Source organism: Arachis ipaensis, chromosome B7, assembly GCF_059453495.1.
Source record: "Arachis ipaensis isolate K30076 ecotype BB chromosome B7, ASM5945349v1, whole genome shotgun sequence".
Lineage (NCBI taxonomy): Eukaryota > Viridiplantae > Streptophyta > Magnoliopsida > Fabales > Fabaceae > Arachis > Arachis ipaensis.
In genome coordinates, this window is record NC_142442.1 from 5,606,684 (window position 1) to 5,628,430 (window position 21,747).

At 33.0% G+C, this 21,747-nt stretch overlaps 3 protein-coding genes and 1 pseudogene across 3 annotated transcripts; 3 read left to right on the forward strand and 1 right to left on the reverse strand.

Annotated features, from left to right (window-relative positions):
- Positions 1–4,007: 4,007 nt before the first annotated feature.
- Positions 4,008–5,056, reverse strand: LOC148550222 (AT-rich interactive domain-containing protein 1-like; annotated as a pseudogene).
- An 8,551-nt stretch (positions 5,057–13,607) lies between these two features.
- Positions 13,608–15,660, forward strand: LOC110264814 (replication protein A 70 kDa DNA-binding subunit C-like; the record flags this gene model as incomplete). Its single annotated transcript, XM_088494374.1, has 9 exons — positions 13,608–13,757; positions 13,869–14,136; positions 14,223–14,319; positions 14,408–14,529; positions 14,620–14,704; positions 14,803–14,935; positions 15,071–15,225; positions 15,344–15,487; positions 15,570–15,660. Coding segments are annotated over exons 1-9 (1,245 nt in total), but the record flags the coding sequence as incomplete, so codon positions are not given.
- A 2,567-nt stretch (positions 15,661–18,227) lies between these two features.
- LOC148550223 (uncharacterized) lies at positions 18,228–20,406 on the forward strand. The gene is made up of 4 exons (XM_088494375.1): positions 18,228–18,333; positions 18,635–19,077; positions 19,310–20,228; positions 20,324–20,406. The coding sequence occupies exons 1-4, from the start codon at positions 18,228–18,230 to the stop codon at positions 20,404–20,406; spliced, it is 1,551 nt and encodes a 516-aa protein (XP_088350501.1).
- Positions 20,407–20,634: 228 nt separating this feature from the next.
- LOC107606561 (uncharacterized) lies at positions 20,635–21,719 on the forward strand. Its single transcript, XM_016308612.1, has 2 exons — positions 20,635–21,541; positions 21,655–21,719. The coding sequence occupies exons 1-2, from the start codon at positions 20,635–20,637 to the stop codon at positions 21,717–21,719; spliced, it is 972 nt and encodes a 323-aa protein (XP_016164098.1).
- Positions 21,720–21,747: the final 28 nt, after the last annotated feature.

Below are 21,747 nucleotides of genomic sequence, written 5' to 3' on the forward strand. Positions count from 1 at the left end.
CTAGTTCACATTGCCCTGATCAAGGATCTAAATGCATCAACGATGATGCATTCTAATTAAGTTCCTTTTCAGGAAGCTTATTCTCTCCCCCTAATGTTGGAAATTTTGATTCATCAAAATGACAATCTGCAAACCGGGCTTTAAATACATCTCCAGTTTTTATCTCAAGATACCTCACTATAGAGGAAGAATCATATCCAACATATATCCCCAATTTTCTTTGGAGTTCCATTTTGGTGCGATTAGGTGGTACAATGGGAACATATATCGCACACCCAAATATTCTTAAATGGGAAACATTTGGCTGCTGGCCAAAAGCTAATTGCATGGGAGAGAACTGATGGTAACTTGTTGGCCTCAAACGAATAAGTGCTGCAGCATGTAAAATAGCATGCCCCCAAACCGAAGTTGGGAGATTTGTTCTCATAAGTAAGGGTCTAGCAATCAATTGGAGGCGTTTAATAAGTGATTCTGCTAACCCATTTTGTGTGTGAACATAAGCTACTGGATGTTCAACACTTATTCCATTAGCCATACAATAAGCATCAAATGCTTGGAAAGTAAATTCACCAGCATTATCAAGACGAATTGCTTTGATTGGATTTTCTGAAAATTGTGCTTTTAATCGAATAATTTGAGCCAGTAATCTCGCAAACGCTAGGTTGCGAGAAGATAATAAGCACACATGTGACCATCTCGAAGATGCGTCTATTAGGACCATAAAATATCTAAAAGATCCACATGGTGGATGAATAGGTCCACATATATCACCTTGAATCCTTTCTAGGAATTCAGGGGACTTAAATCCAATCTTTACTGGTGATGGCTTTAAAATTAACTTCCCTTGAGAACATGCAGCACAACAAAATTCACTAGACTTAAGAATCTTCTGGTTCTTTAGTGAATGTCCATGAGAGTTTTCAATAATTCTCCTCATCATGGTTGTTTTCGGATGACCCAATCTATCATGCCAAGTTATGAATTCATTTGGGCTAGTAAACTTCTGGTTTACAATGGCATGTGATTCAATTGTACTAATCTTGGTATAATACAATCCAGATGAAAGTGAGGGTAATTTTTCTAATATAACTTTCTTATTTGAATCATGAGTTGTGATACATAAATACTCATGATTTTTCTCATTCACCATTTCAATATGGTATCCATTTCGGCGAATATCTTTGAAACTCAACAAGTTCCTCAGGGACTTGGTAGATAATAGTGCATTATTTATTATAAATTTTGTTCCTCCAGGAAACAAAATTATAGCTCTTCCGGAGCCTTCTATCACATTGCCCGAGCCAATAATAGTATTAACATATTCATCTTTTGGCACAAGATAGGTAAAATATATATTACTTTTAAGAATAGTGTGCAAACTTGCACTATCCGCAAGGCAAATATCTTCAGAATATGTCCTTGCCATTTTTCTTCAAAAACAAATGATAATTATAAAATGAGTAGAAGTACATGCACAATAATAAATACTTAACAAACACATACACATATCAAACTATTCCATCATTGATCAAATAGCCAATATTTCCTTCAAAATACTTAAAGAAATTAGATACATTATAATGAGTGGTGGAATTTTCATCATTTGAAACAAAATTTATTTCCTTTCCTTTGTCATCCTTTTTCAAGGATGCTTGATAAAGATCAACTAGGTGCCTTGGGGTACGACAGGTACGTGACCAATGGCCCTTTCCACCACAACGGAAGTATTTATCCTCAATTGATTTACTTTGTCAATTGTTTCTTTCTCTATCCCACTTCTGGTGAGATCTTCTATTTTGAACATAATTTCTTTTCCTTCCATGATTTTTCTTGTTATTAAAACCTTGCCATTTACCTCTTATGGAGTTATAATTTGCCGCATTTGCTTCAGGAAATGGGGCGGCGCCAGCTGGGCGCGCTTCATGATTTCTTAAGAGCAACTCATTGTTGGCGTTCAGCAACAAGAAAGCAAGAAATTAACTCAGAACATTTTTAAATTTTTTTTTCTCGATACTGCTGCTGCAGGAGCACAATCGAGGTATGGAAGGTCGAGAAAATTTTCTCTAACATATCGGGCTTGAGGAATTATCACCGTCTTTTGATTATTGTATCTTTCTTCAAGGCCTTTCCACAGATCTGCAAGATATTTTAATGTGGGATATTCATTTTTCAATCATACGTCAATATGACGACAAAGAAAAACCATGGCTTTGGCTTTATCCTTCTGGGATGCATTATTTTCAGCCTTAATGGTATCTTCAAGATCCATTAAATCAAGATGGATTTTAACATCTAGTATCCATGATGAATAATTATTTCCAGATATATCAAGAGCATTAAATTCAAGATGAGGGAGTTTCAACATAATAAAAATTTGTTACCTGAGTCTTCCTAAAAATTTGATCAGAGTCTCGTGCTGATAACGTGTTGTAAAACAACTAAATAAATAAGGAAGATGTAAATATAATATGTAAATAGAAGACTCTAGCATTAATATAATTAGCTCAATAATAATTTATATATATACATTAATATTATATGTTGTAATATGTATATATATGTAAAGATAGAAAGAAGTATTAAAAGTAAAGAGAGAGAGAATTGCATTTGATTTATTACTGTAAATAGAGAGAGAGAGAGAGGGGAATATTTGTAATTGTGTGTATTGTACGTAAGGCTCTGAAGCCTTATTTATAGCTGTACAAATTCAACCTCTATTAAAAATTGGTCTTCAAATTTCTCTCTTGAAAACTTCAGCCTTGTGAAAAAATGGACATCCACCTAGGCTATCTTATCACAACACTCTCTACTTTGTCTAGAGTGTACTAATTTTCGCCGAATTTTAGCTGTTTAAATGTTGTAGTTTGCTGCTTCCACCACCAGATATCATTTCACAGAGACCCTGCACCAAAACCAAACCAATCAATTGAATCCCAATCTTGTACACCAAGAAAGCAAGGTGACAACAAACCATAGACACCAAACCAATCAATTGAATCCAAATCTTGTACACCAAGAAAGTAAGGTGACAACAAACCATAAACGCAGAAATAAATGATTTCACATCTTAAGCAATGAGATAAAGATTAATTTTGAAGATTGCTCTGAAGATTGCTGCACCAAAGATGTGCAAAGATGATTTGATATTTTAGGCAAGGAGAAGAGATAAATTGACATGGAAGATTGCTGCCACGAAGAGGCACAAATGGCCAAAACTGACCAAATTCAAACTAAATAGAAAATAGGTTCTGAAGATTGCCGCACCAAAGATGTGCAAAGATGATTTGATATTCTAAGTAAGGAGAAGAGATAAATTGACATGGAAGATTGCTGCCACGAAGAAGCACAAATGGCCAAAATTGACCAAATTCAAACTAAATAGAAAATAAAGTTAAATATTTATCTTAACGTTTATCATATTTTGATGATATTTTAATTGTTCTTGCAAAAGAAAAAGAAGTTGTCACCAAAAAAAAAGAAAAAGAAGTTTAATAAAAAAATTCATATAAAAAAATATTGATATAATTTTTTAATTGTACAAATTTTTTATTAAAATGTTACTTTATTATATTTTAAATATATTATTTAAATAATATATACTATTTAAAAGAACATTTAAAATTTATTATTTTGTATTAATAATATTATTAAAAATATATTATTAATTTTTCTTAAAATAACATTTTCTTTTCTTTGGTTTATCAAATAATATGACAACAAAAATATTTTACATAACTAGGTCTACTAAATAAATATTATATTCATTTATTTCTATATTGCATGAAAAAAATAACTAATGTTTAAAAAAGTTAATTACATAATTTTATCTTAATAAATGATAATAAGTAAATAAAATGCAATGTTGTATATATTTTTTTTTCATACAATAAAAAATACTTTTAATTATATATTAAATAAAATAATTATTTATTAGGTTCGTTCTTATATAAATAAGAATTTCTGTTAGTTTTATATCTGTAATATTTTATATCAATTAGTTTCAAATGTTAACTCACTAAATCTTTCCTGATCTTTGTAGGAAACGATTTGAAAATTTGTTCCCAAAAACATGTCTATGTGAAAGAGGGTTTGCTTTCACCACATCCTTAAACTTCTTCTCTCGCCTAACATCTTCCCCTGTCTTGTGTAAATTCCACATGTAAAATGCATCACCCAATTCTAGCTTAAGTTTAGCCCTTTTCTGAGCAACATGAAATTGGATACACTCAACAGAACCTTGAAATTGGCAGCCACATGAATCTTTTCTTCCAGCTCCAATGGGATCCCTTTCGATAAGATTGGTATTCACCTTTGCTGCTGGCCATATTTGGTTTCCAAACCATTTTGAATCACTCTCAACAGCCATGCCAGTCCATTCAGGAACTTCAGCTTGATGGGCCGGGCCAATAGGAATGGGCACGGTGGCAGGTTCATCAAGTGACCATTTCTCAGCACTAGAGCCTCCCTTTGTTCCTCCAGCATGTGAAGAGCCATCACCAGATGTAGTTTTTAATCTCTCCCTAAGATTGTAGTTTGCCCCGACCTGATCATCATACATGCAAGGATGCATCCTTTGACCCTGCAAACTACGGTGATCGATTTTGAGAAATACAGCTTCCCGGAACAACAAAGCCTGCTTCCAGATCTCTTCACTACCATATGACTTCCACTTTGACTTTTTGGGCATTGAACCCATTGCAGGATCACAAGGATTCTCAGCCCTATCAAGAATCCAGTGCAGCATTTCTAACGTAGACTCTCTCTTCCTCTTTCGACCAGAGCTCCCCTTATTAATACTATCTTCATCGCCACTATCACACCTCTTGCCACCATCCGAAACTCCAGTCATGCTGTTTACTGCATCAGATATATCCGTTATTGATGTTTTACTTCCATTCAAATGGTTGAGTCTATCCATTGCATAATTGCGGCTGCATAAGTTTCCAACACTAGCCACAATTTTTTTGGAACCACTGAGCTCTGGATTCAAGCACCTAACTCTAGTAGTTCTACACAACTTTCTCCTATCTAGTAAGACGCATACACTCTTCACCATGATAAAATTGTGAAAGAATAGGAAAAGAAAAGAAGAATAAATTTAATTGATTGTTAATTGAATTGAATTGAATTATGAAGGTAAAATTAAATATATAAGCATTAGCCTACGAAAGATAAAAGCAAATAAAGATAAAAGATCTTTTTTCGAGTTATTTTTTTTAAAGATCTTATGGAAAAGTAAAAGTAATTTTATGTTTGGGTATCTCATACAAAAAGATCTTTTTATTTATCAATTATGGGCTTGTTTGGGTGAGCTTTTAAGAAAAGATCTTTTTTCGAGTTATCTTTTTTTAAAAGATCTTATAGAGAAGTAAAAGTAATTTTATGTTTGGATATCTCATGTAAAAAGGTCTTTTTATCTATCAATTATGTTTGGGTATAACAATATAAAAGTACTTTTTTGTTTATTTATTACATGAAAAACATTTTTTTAAACAAAAAAGATCTTTTAAAAAAAGATGTAAATTACAGCTTCTCAAAAAAGATTTTTTTTTATTTTACTAGTGCTTTTACTTTTACTACTAGAAATTTGTTAAACATGTTAAAAAATAAAAAAAGATCTTTTTTCATTGAAAAAAGATCTTTTTTTAACAAAATAATGGCGCCCAAACATGCACTATATTTAGGTATAATGATATAAAAGTAGTTTTTGTTTATTTATTAGATGAAAAACATCTTTTTTTAAGAGAAAAAGATCTTTTAAAAAAAGATATAAATTACAGCTTCTCAAAAAAGATTTTTTTTATTGTTCTAGTGCTTTTATTTTTACTACTAGAAATTTGCCAAACACACTAAAAAATAAAAAAAGATCTTTTTTCATTGAAAAAATATCTTTTTTTATCAAAATAATGGCGCCCAAACAAGCACAAAATAAGAACAAATAAATATAAGATAAAGATAAGATAAGATAATAAATACTAAAATTGTAATTGAATTTATATATTCTGTTGGGTTCAAGGTTCTGAGAACCGGACTGGTCACCAAACCGCTCTAGTCACTGGTTCAACTAGAAAAATCATTTTAAAATAAAATAATAAATAAATTATAAAGAAACATCCTAAAATATAATTATAACCTAATATAAATCTTAAAATATCTTCAAAATTTAAAACACTACATGAAATATCATCAACCAAAACCATATGATCTTATCAAAATACAAACTAGAAAGTTAAATAGTAAAAAGAAATATCTAAATATTAAATGCCAACATGAAAATTTGTCATCAATCATCAAAATTCCCAAAAATTTGTTAAGTACTCAACATTAGAAGCCATTAGTTTCAACTTTAACAGAATACAAGTTCATGAACAATTAGGGTAACTCCTGGTCTGGGACTGCAGGGCACATTCTTCACTTTAGTAAACGGTTTATCAATGATGACTTTCCAACATTAAGGTATCCAACTATTCCAACTCGAACCTTTATACAGTGACATGAATAATTCACTTCAACTTAGTTATATTCATTTGAAACAAGTACTAAAGAGTAAGAACTAGTGTAAAACTTAAAAAGAAAAATAAACTTATTTTTGTAAAATGAAAAACACAAGAAATAGCCTAAAGATTATAGGCAGCAATCAGATAGATTATTTTGGTTATGCAATTTACTGATCCAAACTTTCACTCAAACAATGTGTTTCACTATATTTATATCATTTAGGAGTTATAAGAATGCTGCAACAGAGAAAGAAGCACAAAATTACTACTCATGTACTCATACGGTTTAAATTATGTTTTCTTTGTATGGATATTAGATAAGGTAAGGAATTCTTTTGAGCAATAAGAGAAATTCTTTTGCCAAATAATTACTAAAGGAATGACGCAACTAAAATTGACACTTAATTGTTACATAACCCATTGGACGAGGAAGCAGTCATTTGGCTTTGTGTTTAATATTTACATCGGCTGCTAATTCTTTTGCTAATCGGCCTAGTTTTATTGTACCCTTTGCAATAAGTATGTGGCATGTGAAACTTCCTAACAAGAGGTTAAGAGCTAGAAAGAAATTAATTTATAATAGTAGCAGCATAACAAATCCATTTTTAACAATAATTTCAACAACAACACTTACCTATTCCATAGTCAAGTGCAAAACCTGTTCACAGAGCAGAACCTGTTCAATTCATATCAATTTATATTTTTTTATTCATTAGAACAATAGATACTTAATAATGCAATGCAGTAAACTGAATTACCCATGACATTATCAATCTACAACTTCTATGTATATATCATCTGCAATAAAAGGAAAAAGTGAAAAACCCAATAAGCAGTGAAAAATCAAGAATGAACCAAAAAGTTCGCATAACATACTTGTCATTCTCATTCCAGCCAAGGTAATATTACTGAACAGATAAACGACCTCCCTCACCTCATCATCCCCGCACTCGCGACGGCAACAATACACGAGCCACCAGATCTGGCACGGCGATCCATCTCTGTAGCGAATCTCACCGGGAATAGCGCCTCGTCGAGCCTTGTAGAGAATGCGAAGTCGAACGCACCGTCGAAGAACGGCGGGTTGTGAGGTCAGCGCACTGGACGAATTATTCAAGAGTTATCCTTGTAGTTGCTAATTGATTCCTTTCTGGCATATTCTGTTGCTTGTGTAATCTTGTTTACCTGCAATTTCATTCATTCTTTCAAATCATTATGAGTATTGTCCTCCTCGCTTTTCTTTCTTTTCTAAAGTCTACTATCCTTCTGAGTATACTCGAAAATAATTTTGGTATCTTGTGCGACCGTTAGACAACGACACATTAATCTTTTAGGACATGTTTAGTGGACGTAAAAGGTAAAACTTGTAAGTGTACGACGTCACAGGGAGTTATGGAGCCTTGTGTCACGTGAAAGAGTTTTGTTGATGTGGGACTTATGACCAGTAGTAAGGTTTGTAAAGTGTTTGATGAGGTTGAAAACTCTCGGATGAGTTGTTCGATGAAGTACGGTTGAGAATAATAGAGATAAGTTATGTTGAAGTTTGAATAGTTGAATATTTGAAGTTGGTGCGAAATCAGTGTGCGAATGTTAACCATGTCATTTTAACTCCAGCCTGTTTTATAACCTTTCACCGCCTTGCTTTACCATTACATATTTGAACCATGACCTCATTTGCATCAAGTTTGCTTTGTAATTTCTGTCTTGCAGTCACACTCCTATCCTTATATCTTTATGCTATGTGATAATCAAAGTATTTGAAACTTATAAATATAAATAGTAAGGTTCTTTGCTTTTTATTTAAAGAGTTAAAATCATGTAATATTTTCTATAATATCCTAATTTTCGAGGACGAAAATTTTTATAAGTGGGGTAGGATGTAAGACCCAGAAATTTCAGAAAAATCTTATTAAGAGTTAATTTTGATTTATTAATTCATTAAGTACTTTAATCTCAGAAATTATTTTATTAAAGATAATTAAAGCAAATTTTGATTAATTGAGTTTAAAGTAAGGGATAAGTATGATTTTGGTCCCAACGTAGAGGCTGAAAATTTATTTCGTCCCCTACCTTTTTTTTACTCTAAAATGGTTCCCAAAATTTTAGTTTGTTTTAAAATCGTCCTTTTTTACCAATTTTTTTTATTACCAAATTATCTTCATTAAAAAAATTATAAAATAAAATAAATATAAAATAAAAAATAAAAAGAAGAAAGAAAGGGATACGAGAAGGAAGGGGGGCACAGAAGGGGGCGCAGAAAAGGAGGGGGGAGGACGGGGGAGGAAGAAGGGAGAGAGAAAGGGGACCGCCGCTGCACCGCCGCCGTTGCACCACCGTCCCGCCGTCCTGCCGCCCTGCACCACCGCACCACCACCAGAAGAAAGAAAGGGATACAGAGAAGTGGGGAGAGAAAGAAAGGGGGGCGCAGAAAGACGGGGGGCGCAGAAAAGGGGGAGGGGAGGAGGGGGGAGGAGGGGGAGAGAAGGGGGACCGCCGCTGCACTACCGCCGTCGCACCACCGCACCACCACCATTTCCATTTCTTCTTCTTCTTCTTCTTCTTCCCCGCCGCCCCGCCGCCTCGCCGCCCTGCACTACCGCACCACCACCATTTCTTCTTCTTCTTCTTCTTCTTCCTCCTCTTCTTCTTCTTTCTCGCCGCCACGCTGCCCTGCCTCCCTGCACTAGCACCACCACCATTTCTTCTTCTTCTTCTGAACTGGATTTTTTGTGTTGTTGATTATTGTTTAAAGTGCATGTTGCTTGATTTTTCTGCTGATGATGATGATGATGACTATGATGATACTGGTGGTGGTGGTGGTGGTTCTAGTTGGGGTAGGTTTCTGTTCTGGTGGGTGGTGGTGGTGGTGAACTGGATTTGTTTGTGAAATTTATGGATTTTGTGAAATTTGTTGTAGAATATTGTTGTTGCTGAAATTTGTTGTGAAATATTATTGTGGATTTCTGATGATGATGATGATGATGATGATGATGATGATGATGATGATGATGACTATGATGATTTTAAAATTGGTGGTGGTGGTGGTGGGTTCTGGTGGTGGTGGTGGTTCTGTTCTGGTGGTGGTGGTTCTGTTATGATGATGATGATGATGATGATGATGATAATGTGGTGGTGGTGGTGGTGGTGGTTGATTTTGGGGTGAAGGGAGAAGGGTATTTTCGTCCGAAGGACGATTTTAAAACAAATTGAAACTTTGGGGGACCATTTTAGAGCGAAAAAAAGGTCGAGGACGAAATAAATTTTCAGCCTCTACGTTTGGGACCAAAATCATACTTATCCCTTAAAGTAATATAATGTTTTATCTGATTTTATAATTATCGAATAATTTTTATATTTAAATTATAAAGTTTAGCAAATATAAAATAATAAGAATTTTATATAATTTGATTTAAATAATTGAAATTTCAGAATTTAATACTAATATTTTTATAAATAAAAAATTAATTATATTATCTTATAATTTCAATTAGAATATTTGATTTCAAATCAATTATTATTTTGATACAATAAATAATATTTTAGAATAATTTTAGAGATTTAATTAGATTTTAGATTAATCCAAAATTCCCAATTTCATACACAAAACCCTAATCCCCAAATCAAACCCTAACTAAACAAAATCCTAATTTTTCAACCTTAATAAAATGACGGATACCAAAATTGTTTTCTTCTATGTATTTATATAAATTTTGAATATTAATTCTCTACTTCGAACTTAACATTACCTTTTCTTTCTATTCACCGCCACCAATCCTCTTTCCCCAACCTTCCCCAAAACCCAACATTTAGCAGTTTCAGAAAAACCAAAGAAAAGAAAGAAGGGAATGTCTTTGGTGGGGAAAGAATAATCAAGAGCTTTAAAGACCACATAAAAAGATTCTATATCAAGGGTTGGGAGAGCCGCTGTACAATAATTGTTGATAATGTTAGTTTTGACCCAATATTATATGTATTTACAAATTGATATAACATGGTTTGGTTAGACCAATCATTTAATAACCGGTTTTTTTAGATAAATTGGTTTACAATTTTTTTTTTGTTGGACTTTACCATATGGGTCATACGCCATACCCATAAGGCCATAATCCACACAAACATCTATCAAACAATAGATAGCCGTGGTTTCATCTCCGACTTGGCCGCCTCTCCGCGTTTCAGTAACCCTATTTTCCTGGGACTTTGGTTCGTCGCCGTTCATCCAGCTTAACCATCTTCTAGTGGACGCACAAATGGAAGATCTTCGATCCATCAATCAGGTGCATTCAAATGTTTTTTCCTCTTCATCCTTTTTCTTTCGCTTCATTGTGTACTTTTTTCTGATCAATCTTGGTTACTGTTGCAGGGTTAACCCAGATTCAATTGTCTAGGGTTTGAAAAATTTCAAATTGTGCAAAATGTGATCATTTTTTATATCTGTTCCATGGTTATCCAAAATTCTATTGTCTAGGGTTTCTGAAATTTATAATTGTGCAAATTCTGATCATGTTTGGTGTCTGTTCGATGGTTAGGCGAGATTTTATTGTGTATGATTTTCTGAGATTTCTAATTTTTCAAATTTGGATCCTTTTTGTTATCTGTTTCAGTGTTATTCCAGATATTATTGTGTAGGGTTTCTGAAAATTGTAATTTCGAAGTTGTGTATGTGACTTGGTTTGTGTGTGGGTTCATGTTTTTGGTTACATTTCTTTTCCACTTGTTGTTAACGTTGAGTATGGTCTATGAATGTTTTTCATCTTCTTTATTTCCTTCTTTAGAATCTCATGTGATTATCAATTCTGCTATTCCTAATCCCTTTGAATTGTTTGCCATGAATGTAGCAATTTATAAGTTCTTCTGCATTCAGATTAAAAATTCTGTTACTTATGTTTTATGTAAAATTTTATGAAGAACTTAAATAATTATAATGAACAAATCTATTGAGTTTTTATACTATTTTCTCTATTCAGATTCATCTTCTGTTATATGTATTTGATTTTAAATTTTATGAAGCACTCTTATAATTATATTGAGAGTTGACCCATTGAATGGGATATTCAAATTTCATGAATCTATTTGTATTCTTTAATTTTGTGTATATTCAGTGAATCTATTAACTTTAGATAAAGTGATTTGGTGGTTAGTTGTGGGCTGTGTGAATCATGATGAGGGAATTGGTTTTCTACCTAATCTGTTCTATTGGTAGTGACGTGATTGCAAGAATTGATGTATAGCTTGCTGGTTGTACCTTTATATAGTTTGATTTGATTTTCCATTCCCATTAAATTTTTTTGCACTCCGAATTGCAGCTTCTACTGTTCAAGTCTTGCTTTCCCATTTCAATTCTGATTAAATAATCCCATTGATGGATTTTCCCCTTTTTTTAGGTATGTCCATCAAATCCATTAAATTTACCTATTATGAATTGCTGGTTGCATGTGGGTTGTGAGAATCATTATCAAGTAATTGGTTTTATAGCTAATGTATTATATTGGTGGTTATGTGATTGACAGTTTTTCATTCTTCTTTGTGTATATTTTTTTTCCAGTTTATTTATAAACTTTTTTTCCAATTCATTTGCTGTTTCCGATGTATTCCTAACTAAGACATTTACCAACTCTCAATGTCATCAATACAATGATTGTTTGGGGTAGTTGATCACTGCCTTCCCTATGGTGAAATGAGATATAGGTTCACTGCGGCTGGTATGGTGTGATTTGGTTCCTATCTCTTGATTTGTTGGAATTTTCAGTTGTTCTTGCTGTTTTTGTCTTTGTTCATGTTTTGCGCTTCTCATTAATTGTGATGCATTTGTGTGCTTGATTTAATTATATGCAAAGTAGACCCATTAAATCCTATATATCAACTGATGAATCTATTTTTAATCTTTTAGTTTGTATATATTCAACAAATCCATTTAGTTTTTATACTGTTCTCTGTATTCAAGATCATGTTCTTTCATTTTATATTTGATTTAAAATTCTATGAAGCACTCTCATAATTATATTGAGAGTAGATCCATTGAATGCAACATTAAAATTTCATCAATCTATTTTTATTTTTTTATTTGCTGTATATTCAACAAATCCATGAAGTTTACATCAGCTGAATTGGTGGTTGCATGTGGGTTCTGTGAATCATGATGAGGGAATGGGTTTTGTACCTAATATTTTCTATTGGTAGTCATGTCATTCACAGAAATTGATGTATAGCTGGCTGGTAGTTCCTTTATACAGTTTGCTTTGATTTTAGGTCAATTTCATTCCATTCTTTTGTTGTTTGTATAAAAGAACATTTTTGACTAACAAGAAATTCCCTGCTCCAAGTAGTTATACGTTGATTAGGTTATCTTCCCTTGAAGATCTGTTCTGCACAGAAAATTATGTTTTGCCATACATTGTTCACTGAAAATGTGTGTATCCGTATCAAGGTATGGGGTTTGTATCTATTTGGTCAGTGGTGATGTGATTGATAAGAAGGAAGAGGCTTTCTCACAATCAGATGCCATTGCTCCATTGTTTGTGTTACTAGGGAATTCTCTTCTAGGTAGTGTATTTGATGAGTGTTGATGTGATTGATAGATTTTTATTGATGGTTGTGTATACTTTCTTTTTCCATTGATTTGCTGTTTCCAATGTATCCCTACCTAGGACATTTACCAACTCTCATTGCCATGAGTAGAATCATTGTTTGGGGTAGTTGATGATTGTTTTCCCTATGGTGTAATGATATTTAGGTGCACTGTAGTAGGTATGGTGTCATATCTCATTTTTTGCTTCCTATTTCTTGATTTCTTGAAACTTTCACTTGTTTTTCCTTTTTTTGTGTTGATTCAGGTTTTGCTCCTATGATTAGTTGTCTCTATGCCATTGAATGGAGATGCATGTGGACTCAGATTTCGTTTTCCCTCCATTTCCATCCTCAACTTGAATTCAAAAAAGTGAGCTTGTGTCTTGGTTTTTTTCTATAAAAGGATTGTTGGTGGACCACATTCAATGCACAAACATTCTGCTCTGTTCTATTTCCTCCTAAGCTCTATCTATTTTAGAATTTTTCTGTTTCCATTTTGATCTATTTCATCAACTGTGTTTATCTGCTTTTTTTTTTACTGCAATGCCTCCTCCATTTGATATGATTTCTAAGATGCATCCTCCTAGAGAGGCTTGGAGGTTGAAAGTTAGGGTTCTAAGGCTTTGGGTTGTACCCTCTTTTGGTAACAATGAGGTTCCTAACTCAATGGAGATGATTCTCCTTGATGAGCATGTTAGTCCCTATTAAGTTCTCTTTTAAATATGGTGTTACCTGTTTTTTAAATTTACAAGTTTAAATTATGTGTTTCACTAATCTAATTTTGTTCTTTTGTTGGATTTCTAGTGTGGAAAAATACAAGCTACAGTTAAAAAACCACTCCTTAATAGGTTTAGGGATCTTATAGTTGAGGGTCAGGTTTATAGAATGGCATACTTTACTGTTGTTTCAAATCATGATAGTTATAGAGCAACTTCTCATGAATTCAAATTGGTTTTCCTTCACCAAACCACTGTTGTAGCTGTTGATGAAGATGTTATCCCTAAGACTTATTTCAACATGTTTCCTTTTTCTGATTTGCTGAATATGATCGAAGATTATGATTTTTTAGTTGGTGAGTCTATCTTCTTTGTTTGCTGTTATTTAAGTTTTTTTAACAGATGCTTTGAATATTTAATAGGTTTTGTTTGTTTGGAATAGATGTTATTGGTCTTTTAACTTCAGTGGGAGAAGAGAAAGAATATGCAAAAGAGGGCAAAATTGTGAAAATGATTGTGCTGGAATTAACTTCCAAAGAGTATGTTGATTGAGTCATTCCTGCTGGTTTATCTTTATGTTTTAATCACTCTCTCTCTCTCCTTATTTTGTTATGTTTTGAGTTTCAGTCTTACCTTGCGATGTGCATTGTTTGGGGACTATGTTAATCAAGTAAATCATTTTCTTGCGTCTGGCTATGTGGAGCAGCCTGTTGTAGTCATTCAACTTGCAAAAGTCAAGTTCTTTAGGGGTACATTGTTTGTTTTTTGTACATCTCATTACTGCTCTAGGTGTTGTCTCCAATAAACTTTTGCTTGACTCTTTCTGTGTTCCTGTGTAGGTCAAGTAGGCCTTCAAAATGTGATGTATGCCACTCAAATGTTATTTAATCCTGATCTTCCTGAGGTTGTTGAGTTCAGGCAGAGGTTATGATGGTTTATTTTGTTGATTTTTTATTCTGTTCTTTATTTACAGCCAATCTGGGCTAACAAGTACAAGTATTATCAAATTTTTTTTCTTTTAGTATGATTGAGCAAGGGGTGAATGGTACTCAGCCACTGTTTATTGAAAATGAGGGTAAAGTTGTGTCGTTAGAAGATGATTTCATGCGTTTAACTAGAAAATGCACAATTGAAGAGCTTCAAGATAAGAATCAGGTTGTCTTCATTTGAGTTAGTTTTGTTTATGTTTATTTTATGTACAAATGAACTGAAAAATAGAATCAAACAACATTTTCGAGATCTGATTTTTCATTCATATTGTTAACAAATTCTGAAATGCTGTTTGGATAGGAGGGTTCTTTTATCATCTTTGGTACAATCCAAGGTATTGTTGAGGATGGAGGTTGGTGGTATTCTGCTTGTGTGTGTGGAAAGGGTATCTATCCTCAGAATGGTGCATATTACTGTGATTTCTGTTTGAAGCACATAACCAATGTCACTCCAAGGTCAGAAATTTTGTTGAAAGTGTATTTTTATTTTGTCTTCTAGATTGTTTGTAAGAATGATGTTTCTTGGTATTATTTTTTCTGAATCATTGTGTTCCTTTTTTTTCCCTCTCTTCAGATTTAAAGTTAAAATAATAGTTGAAGATCATAGTGGGGAGGGTATTTTCCTTCTCTTTGATCGTGAGACATCTTATTTGCTTAAGAAATTATGTGCTGACTTGTTAGTGAGGTTCAAAGAGATGCAAGTGTATGTACTTACTTTGTGTTTTCTGTTTTGTTCAGTTTATGGGATGTGATATTTGTTACTTAAACTCTGTGTTTCCTATGTATTACTTTCAAAATAGCTTGTATGTGGGGATACTTATCCTCCCATTTTCCAAGGGCTCCTTGGAAAGAAGTTACCGCTTAAGGTTGATACCAAAGGTGTCCCACATGATACATTTTATGGCACTTTCCGAGTTAGGAGAATATGTGATGATCCCACCATTATTACCATGTTTGAACTTCCCAATTATGATGCTGATGACGAGTCTACTCCAAAAAAGGTTACATGTTCTTATAATTATCCTTAGATTGTGTAAATTCATGTTTTGTTCTTTCTTTCTTTTTATATTCTGTTTTGGTGAATTTTTCTTATGGTGTAATGTGTCTTTAAACTCTTATGCCATGTGAATAGGAGCCTGATTTACACAAATCTGTCCTGTTTGGAAAAGCGGATATTGGTATTAAGGAGGAGTCATCAAAGACTTGTATCAAAAGTAAAAAAGTTGATGGTGAGTGTTTTGGGATTTTATGTAAATCTCCAGTTCTTATAGATTTTCTTGCTAAAAAATAGTCTGCTGTTTATGGAGGGTCTGAGTTTTCTGGTTTAGTTAACGGTGAAGATGGGAAAGATGTTGTATTGAGCTGCTGTGTGTAGGTGTAGGTATTTTACATAGTATATTTACAAGTGATTAAGAAGGCTTGTGATTCCAAATATTTTGAAATGTAATCATGCTGTCTGGATGGTGTTTTGGTTTGACTTTTTTGGATTGTGTCCAACAAATAGGATTGTCAAATATAGGGGTTTTCCTTTTGTGTTGGGTCCGGTTATGTGTCAAGTATCTGTATCCTCAACCCCTCTTTTTGTAATAGTGACTTTGCTAGGGATTGGACACATTTTCAATGTTGTAGCCTGTTTAGGTTACATACTAGGATAGGTTGTCAGATGTTGGGATCTTCCTTATCATAGGAGAGATAGCCATATGTAATTATTCATATCACTATCAATATTTTCATGAAATGCAGCAGTTTTTAATTTTTATTTGTTCATTGTTGTACAACTTTAACTTTTCATGTTATTTACTTATTGGTGTTTTTTAGAATACTTTATTTTGTTTGCTTTTCTCCCTTGTCAAAACTCTCTATGGTTATGTAAGTTCTTTTTTGGTTTGTTTAGCTTTTATAAAGTTAACTCCAACACTTACTCCCCCAAAAAAAGATAGAAAATTTGTTGGTTAATAGATTGACAATTTGTTTTCCTATCGACCCGGCTTTTTTTTAATACATGTTTTTTTATGGGTACTTAACAATGTCAATGCCTTTTTTGCAATGAATTAGGGGTAGTTTTCATGGTTTGTGTTTCAAACTCTTTTTTTTAGTACGTGTAACAAAGATGTCTCAGAATTCTGTTCTTGCTAGAGAATATAGGAGAAATTCTTTGAAAAGAAAGCAAACACAAGGTCACAATCGAAATGCAAGAGGTGGGTATTGATTTTAATTTTGTGATATTTTTATTATTTTGGTTCAATTTTCAATGATTTTATATCCATTGGAGTCTTTGTAATTTTGTTCCTTTTCTAATGTTTTAGAGGTGCTCCATTCCTCGACACCTGTTGTTTCTTTGAATGATTATTCCGGTAATTTTTGTTGCTCTATCTATATTTTTGCGGTTGATCCTTATGTTTGTAATAATTTACATGTTTATTTTATATGTTTCCAATGTTTTGTGCTCATTTTTTTCTTTTAGAAAATTTAGTTGACGTGTCCCAGAATGTTTACCAGAGTTCAACTTTTATTTTGTCAGGTACAATAATATGTTTAAGTATTCTATTCATGTCCAATTTTATTTTTGTTAAATTATATTTTAAGGTCTTTTGATTTATATGTAATAACGCATTCGTTTGTTGATTTACTATTGTTTTTTTGCAGTTTTATACCTAAAAGGTTTGATTTAACTAATAGTAACTCATGCAATTCCAAATTAAATATCTTAGGAGATTTCTGTACTTTATATTTTTTTTAATTTAATATCTCACTTAGTATCGTATGAATAAATTCATTTAGTACCATATCAATAATTTCATATTAAAAAAATTAATTACTCTATTGGTCCTCTAAATTCTTGAAATTTTCTGTTAGGTGCATATAATATCTTTTTTGTTTCAATCATATCCCTCAGACAAAATTCATTTTTTTTATTAGGCTATTATTGGTATTGATTTGGTCAATTGTATCAGGATATATTTACAAAAAAAAATATGTTCATGAATTCAATTAAAAGAAAAACAAAGCCTTTGAAGCTAATTAAGGAAAAAAATGGTGTAATGACTCAATTAAAATAAGAAAGAAAAAAGGGAGTTCCTTAAAAAATTTGGAAAATGCTATGCATCAATAGAGTCATCAAAGTATAAAAAAACACAACATCATTCTAATTGTGATTTGGATTATATAATTTGAACTTACATAATTAGTATGAGTAATTAAAATAATGAAACAAAGTCTATTCTAACATTAAAAAAGAAAACAAACTCTTCTTGAATATGCTTTATGTTTTATCTACATTTTGTTTTTTAATAAATCAATGTTACTTCAAATTGGTTTTTGTAGTTTATTACATTTTTAACGTTCAATTTTTATGCTGATTATTAAATAATCAATTCATTTCTTATTTCATCATGAATTTTTTTTATATTTGGTTGTTAAATATATATTTACGTAAATTTCTATTAATTTAAATTAAAATGGATGATATAGACCAATCAGAAATATATGATCCTACGATAAATTCATTAAGTCAAGTTGCTTCTGTTATTGATCATCCGCTGTTCTGGCAAAGTGAGATACAAGGTACGCTCTCTTTCTTAAATCATCTATTATTCAATAAAACTCAAATTAAAATCTTATTTAGTTAGTTTTAAAAGATTCCATTCTGCTTCTGTGATGAGATATTATTCAGGCAGTGTAAAATAGAAATAGTGTTTTCCTATATATTCTTCTTACAAAATTTAAACGAGTCAATTATTTATTATATATTATATCAATAAGCTAATGGTTTATTCATTTTATGTTCAATCTCTTTCATGGCATCTAACTCAGATAAAAAAAATTTTATTCTTATGCATGTTTTTTTGTTGTTTATTTTTACCAGGTTGTCTTGATGTTGGTGATCCTAACTATGAATGCTCAATCTGTGGGGCGTGTTTTTGGTTATCAGAACGTGTTGAAAGAGATTCTACAATTAGTCGACCTGTTTTTACTGTTTGTTGCTCAAAAGGGAAAATTCAATTACCTTATCTTCAAAAGCCCCCAGATCTGTTATATAATTTGATTAATGGACATGATAGGAAGAGTTTGTATTTCCAAAAAAATATTCGATCCTATAACAGTATGTTTGCCTTCATGTTTCTTGGTGGTAAGGTATTGGATTCAGTGAATGATGGGAGTGGTCCACCGCAGTTTATAATAACTGGTCAAAATTATCATCGGATTGGAAGTTTGCTCCCAGATCCTGGTCAGAAGCCTAAATTTGCGCAATTATATATATACGACACTCAGCATGAGATAATGCATAGGCGGGAAATCTTTCGGTATGTGTGTTTGAAGTTTTGTTGTTAATTTTTTTTATTCTATCTCCTTGATGTTTTAATGTTATTGGCGTTGAAAAACATGTTTATATCTGTCACTGGATACTTATATTGTGTTTTATTCCCGTTATAATGTGTTATTAATCATTTCTGGTTGATAATGATTTATCAAAACATATTGAAATTGTATCCTGTGTGGTTTTAAATATTTTTTGTGGTTAATGTATATTTGTTTTAAGCAAACATCTGAGATGGATGAAGAATTGATAATTGAGTTATTGCAAATGATTGATACTCATAATGTCATAGCACAGTCATTTCGAAGAGTCAGAGAATTTTATCAGTGTCATCCATCCGAGATATTCTCTTTGAAGTTGTATTCGCATAGGAAGGTTGATCGAAGAAATTACAATTCTCCCTCTTGTGATGAAGTCGCTGCTCTGATTGTTGGAGATTTTGATTCGTCGGATCATGGTCGTGACATTATTGTTCGATCTACTACTGGTCAGTTGCAACGTATCTATGAAACTCATGCTCTGTATTGGCCTTTACAGTATCCGTTGTTGTTTCCATATGGCGAGGATGGTTACCAGTTGAATATTCCATATCGAGGTCAACAGGAGGGGTATGTCCCTGGAAGAAGAACAAGGGTTTCTCTCAGGGAATTCATATGTTTTCGTTTGCAAATTAGGGAGCAAGAAGATGGAATTATTCACAAGTATAGGCGATTATTTCAACAATTTGTTGTTGATTGTTTCACGATGATTGAGTCCCAGAGGTTGTATGAGATTAGGTTGAAGCAAAGTACAATTAGAGGAGAAGTGCTTCAAGGAATAGAAGAGGCTATGCATCGTGGTGATGATGAAGCTTCTTCAATTGGGACACGAGTCATCTTGCCTTCTTCGTTCACTGGTGGTAGACGTTATATGTTTAATCGTTGTCAGGATGCGATGGCAATCTGTAAACATTTTGGCTATCCAGATTTATTTCTTACTATTACGTGTAATCCAAATTGGCCTGAATTTCAGCGTTTCACGGAGCGAGAGCGAATTCCCATCGCTGATCGTCCTGATATTTCTTGCCGGGTTTTTCATGCTAAGTTGAAATGCCTGCTAAGCGATCTCAAGGAAGGTGTATTTTTTGGTCCACTTAATGCAGGTATGTTCCTTTCTTGCTTAGCATTTCAATTTCTGTCTGTTGTTTTTGTAGATGTAGTTGTCTGGCTTCTTTATGTTGTGTTTTGTATTTTTTAGGCATGTATACTATTGAGTTCCAAAAAAGAAGTCTACCGCATGCACACATGTTACTATGGCTTAACGGGGAAAGCAACTTATAAAGTGTTGAAATTGTTGATGAATTCATCTGTGCTAAACTACCCAATCCACATAAATTTCCATCTCTTTATAATGTTGTCACCAAGTACATGATCCATGGTCCTTGCGGTCTTCTTAGACCGAGTTCTCCTTGCATGAAAGATGGTAAGTGCTCAAAATTTTATCCGAAAAGATTTGTTGATCAAACGAGCTTTGATGAAGTTGGCTATCCGATATATAGACGTCGTAACATGGGTGTGACAGTGAAGATCAACGACGTTGATATTGACAACAGATTTGTTGTGCCTTATAATCCACTGCTGTTAATGAAATATCAAGCTCACATAAATCTTGAGCTCTGTAACAAGTCAAACGTCATCAAGTATCTTTTTAAGTATATCAATAAGGGTCCGGATCGGGTGACTGCAACTGTTGGAGAAATATATCATGTTGGTGAATCTTCTCAGGTGGTTGATGAGATCAAGCAGTATTATGACTGTCGTTATTTATCACCGTCTGAATCCATGTGGAGAAGTTTTGCTTATGATATTCATCATAGATGGCCGTCAGTACAGAGGTTGACTTTTTACTTGCTGAACCAGCAACATGTTGTATTCGATGATGCTGATATCACCACTCATGTTTATTTGCGCAACAAAGATTTGCTGACGATGTTTACGGGTTGGATGATGGCCAACAGGCGGTTCCCGGATGGGCGGTCTTTAACATATGTTGAATATCCAGGAAATTTTGTCTATTGTTCGAACAGTAGGGAGTGGAAGCCGAGACAGAGGGGATTCTCAATTGGAAGATTGAGTTTTGCTCATCCGTCATCTGGTAAACTTTTCTATATGCGGATGCTTTTGAATGTGCAGAGAGGTTGTACCAGTTTTCGAAGTATACGAACTGTGAATGGTGTTACTTATGATACATTTCAGGAGGCATGTTCTGCCATGGGATTCTTGATAGATGATAAGGAGTATGTTTCTGCTATTAAGGAAGTTGCCGAGGTAGCGTCCGCTGCACAGCTAAGGAGGTTTTTTGTGATATTGTTGTTATCTGGTTCCATGGGAAGGCCTCTGTCAGTTTGGGAACAAACTTGGGCCTATTTGTCTGATGATATTCTTTATCGTAGAAGGCATGAGCTGCAATATCCTGGTAAGAAATTTGTTTATGGTGATTTTATTATATGAAAAGCAGACACACACGAACTTAGACAGTGCAGAAATTATATTATTGTGCTAATATTTATTAATTATTGTTAAATGTAGATTTAACGATGAGTCAGGACAAGTTGCAAACATTTTGTTTGTTAGAAATTGAGAAACTATTGTAGAGTAATGGAAAATCATTGAGAAATTATG

Excerpts from the sequence above, each read along its gene's own strand:
- LOC148550223 (XM_088494375.1), top strand. The coding sequence starts at position 18,228 with ATGGATGATATAGACCAATCAGAAATATATGATCCTACGATAAATTCA. Across the intron at positions 18,334-18,634 it reads CTGGCAAAGTGAGATACAAG|GTTGTCTTGATGTTGGTGAT; the intron begins GTACGCTCTCTT and ends TATTTTTACCAG. Across the intron at positions 20,229-20,323 it reads TTTTGGTCCACTTAATGCAG|GCATGTATACTATTGAGTTC; the intron begins GTATGTTCCTTT and ends TGTATTTTTTAG.
- LOC107606561 (XM_016308612.1), top strand. The coding sequence starts at position 20,635 with ATGGGTGTGACAGTGAAGATCAACGACGTTGATATTGACAACAGATTT. Across the intron at positions 21,542-21,654 it reads GCATGAGCTGCAATATCCTG|ATTTAACGATGAGTCAGGAC; the intron begins GTAAGAAATTTG and ends TGTTAAATGTAG.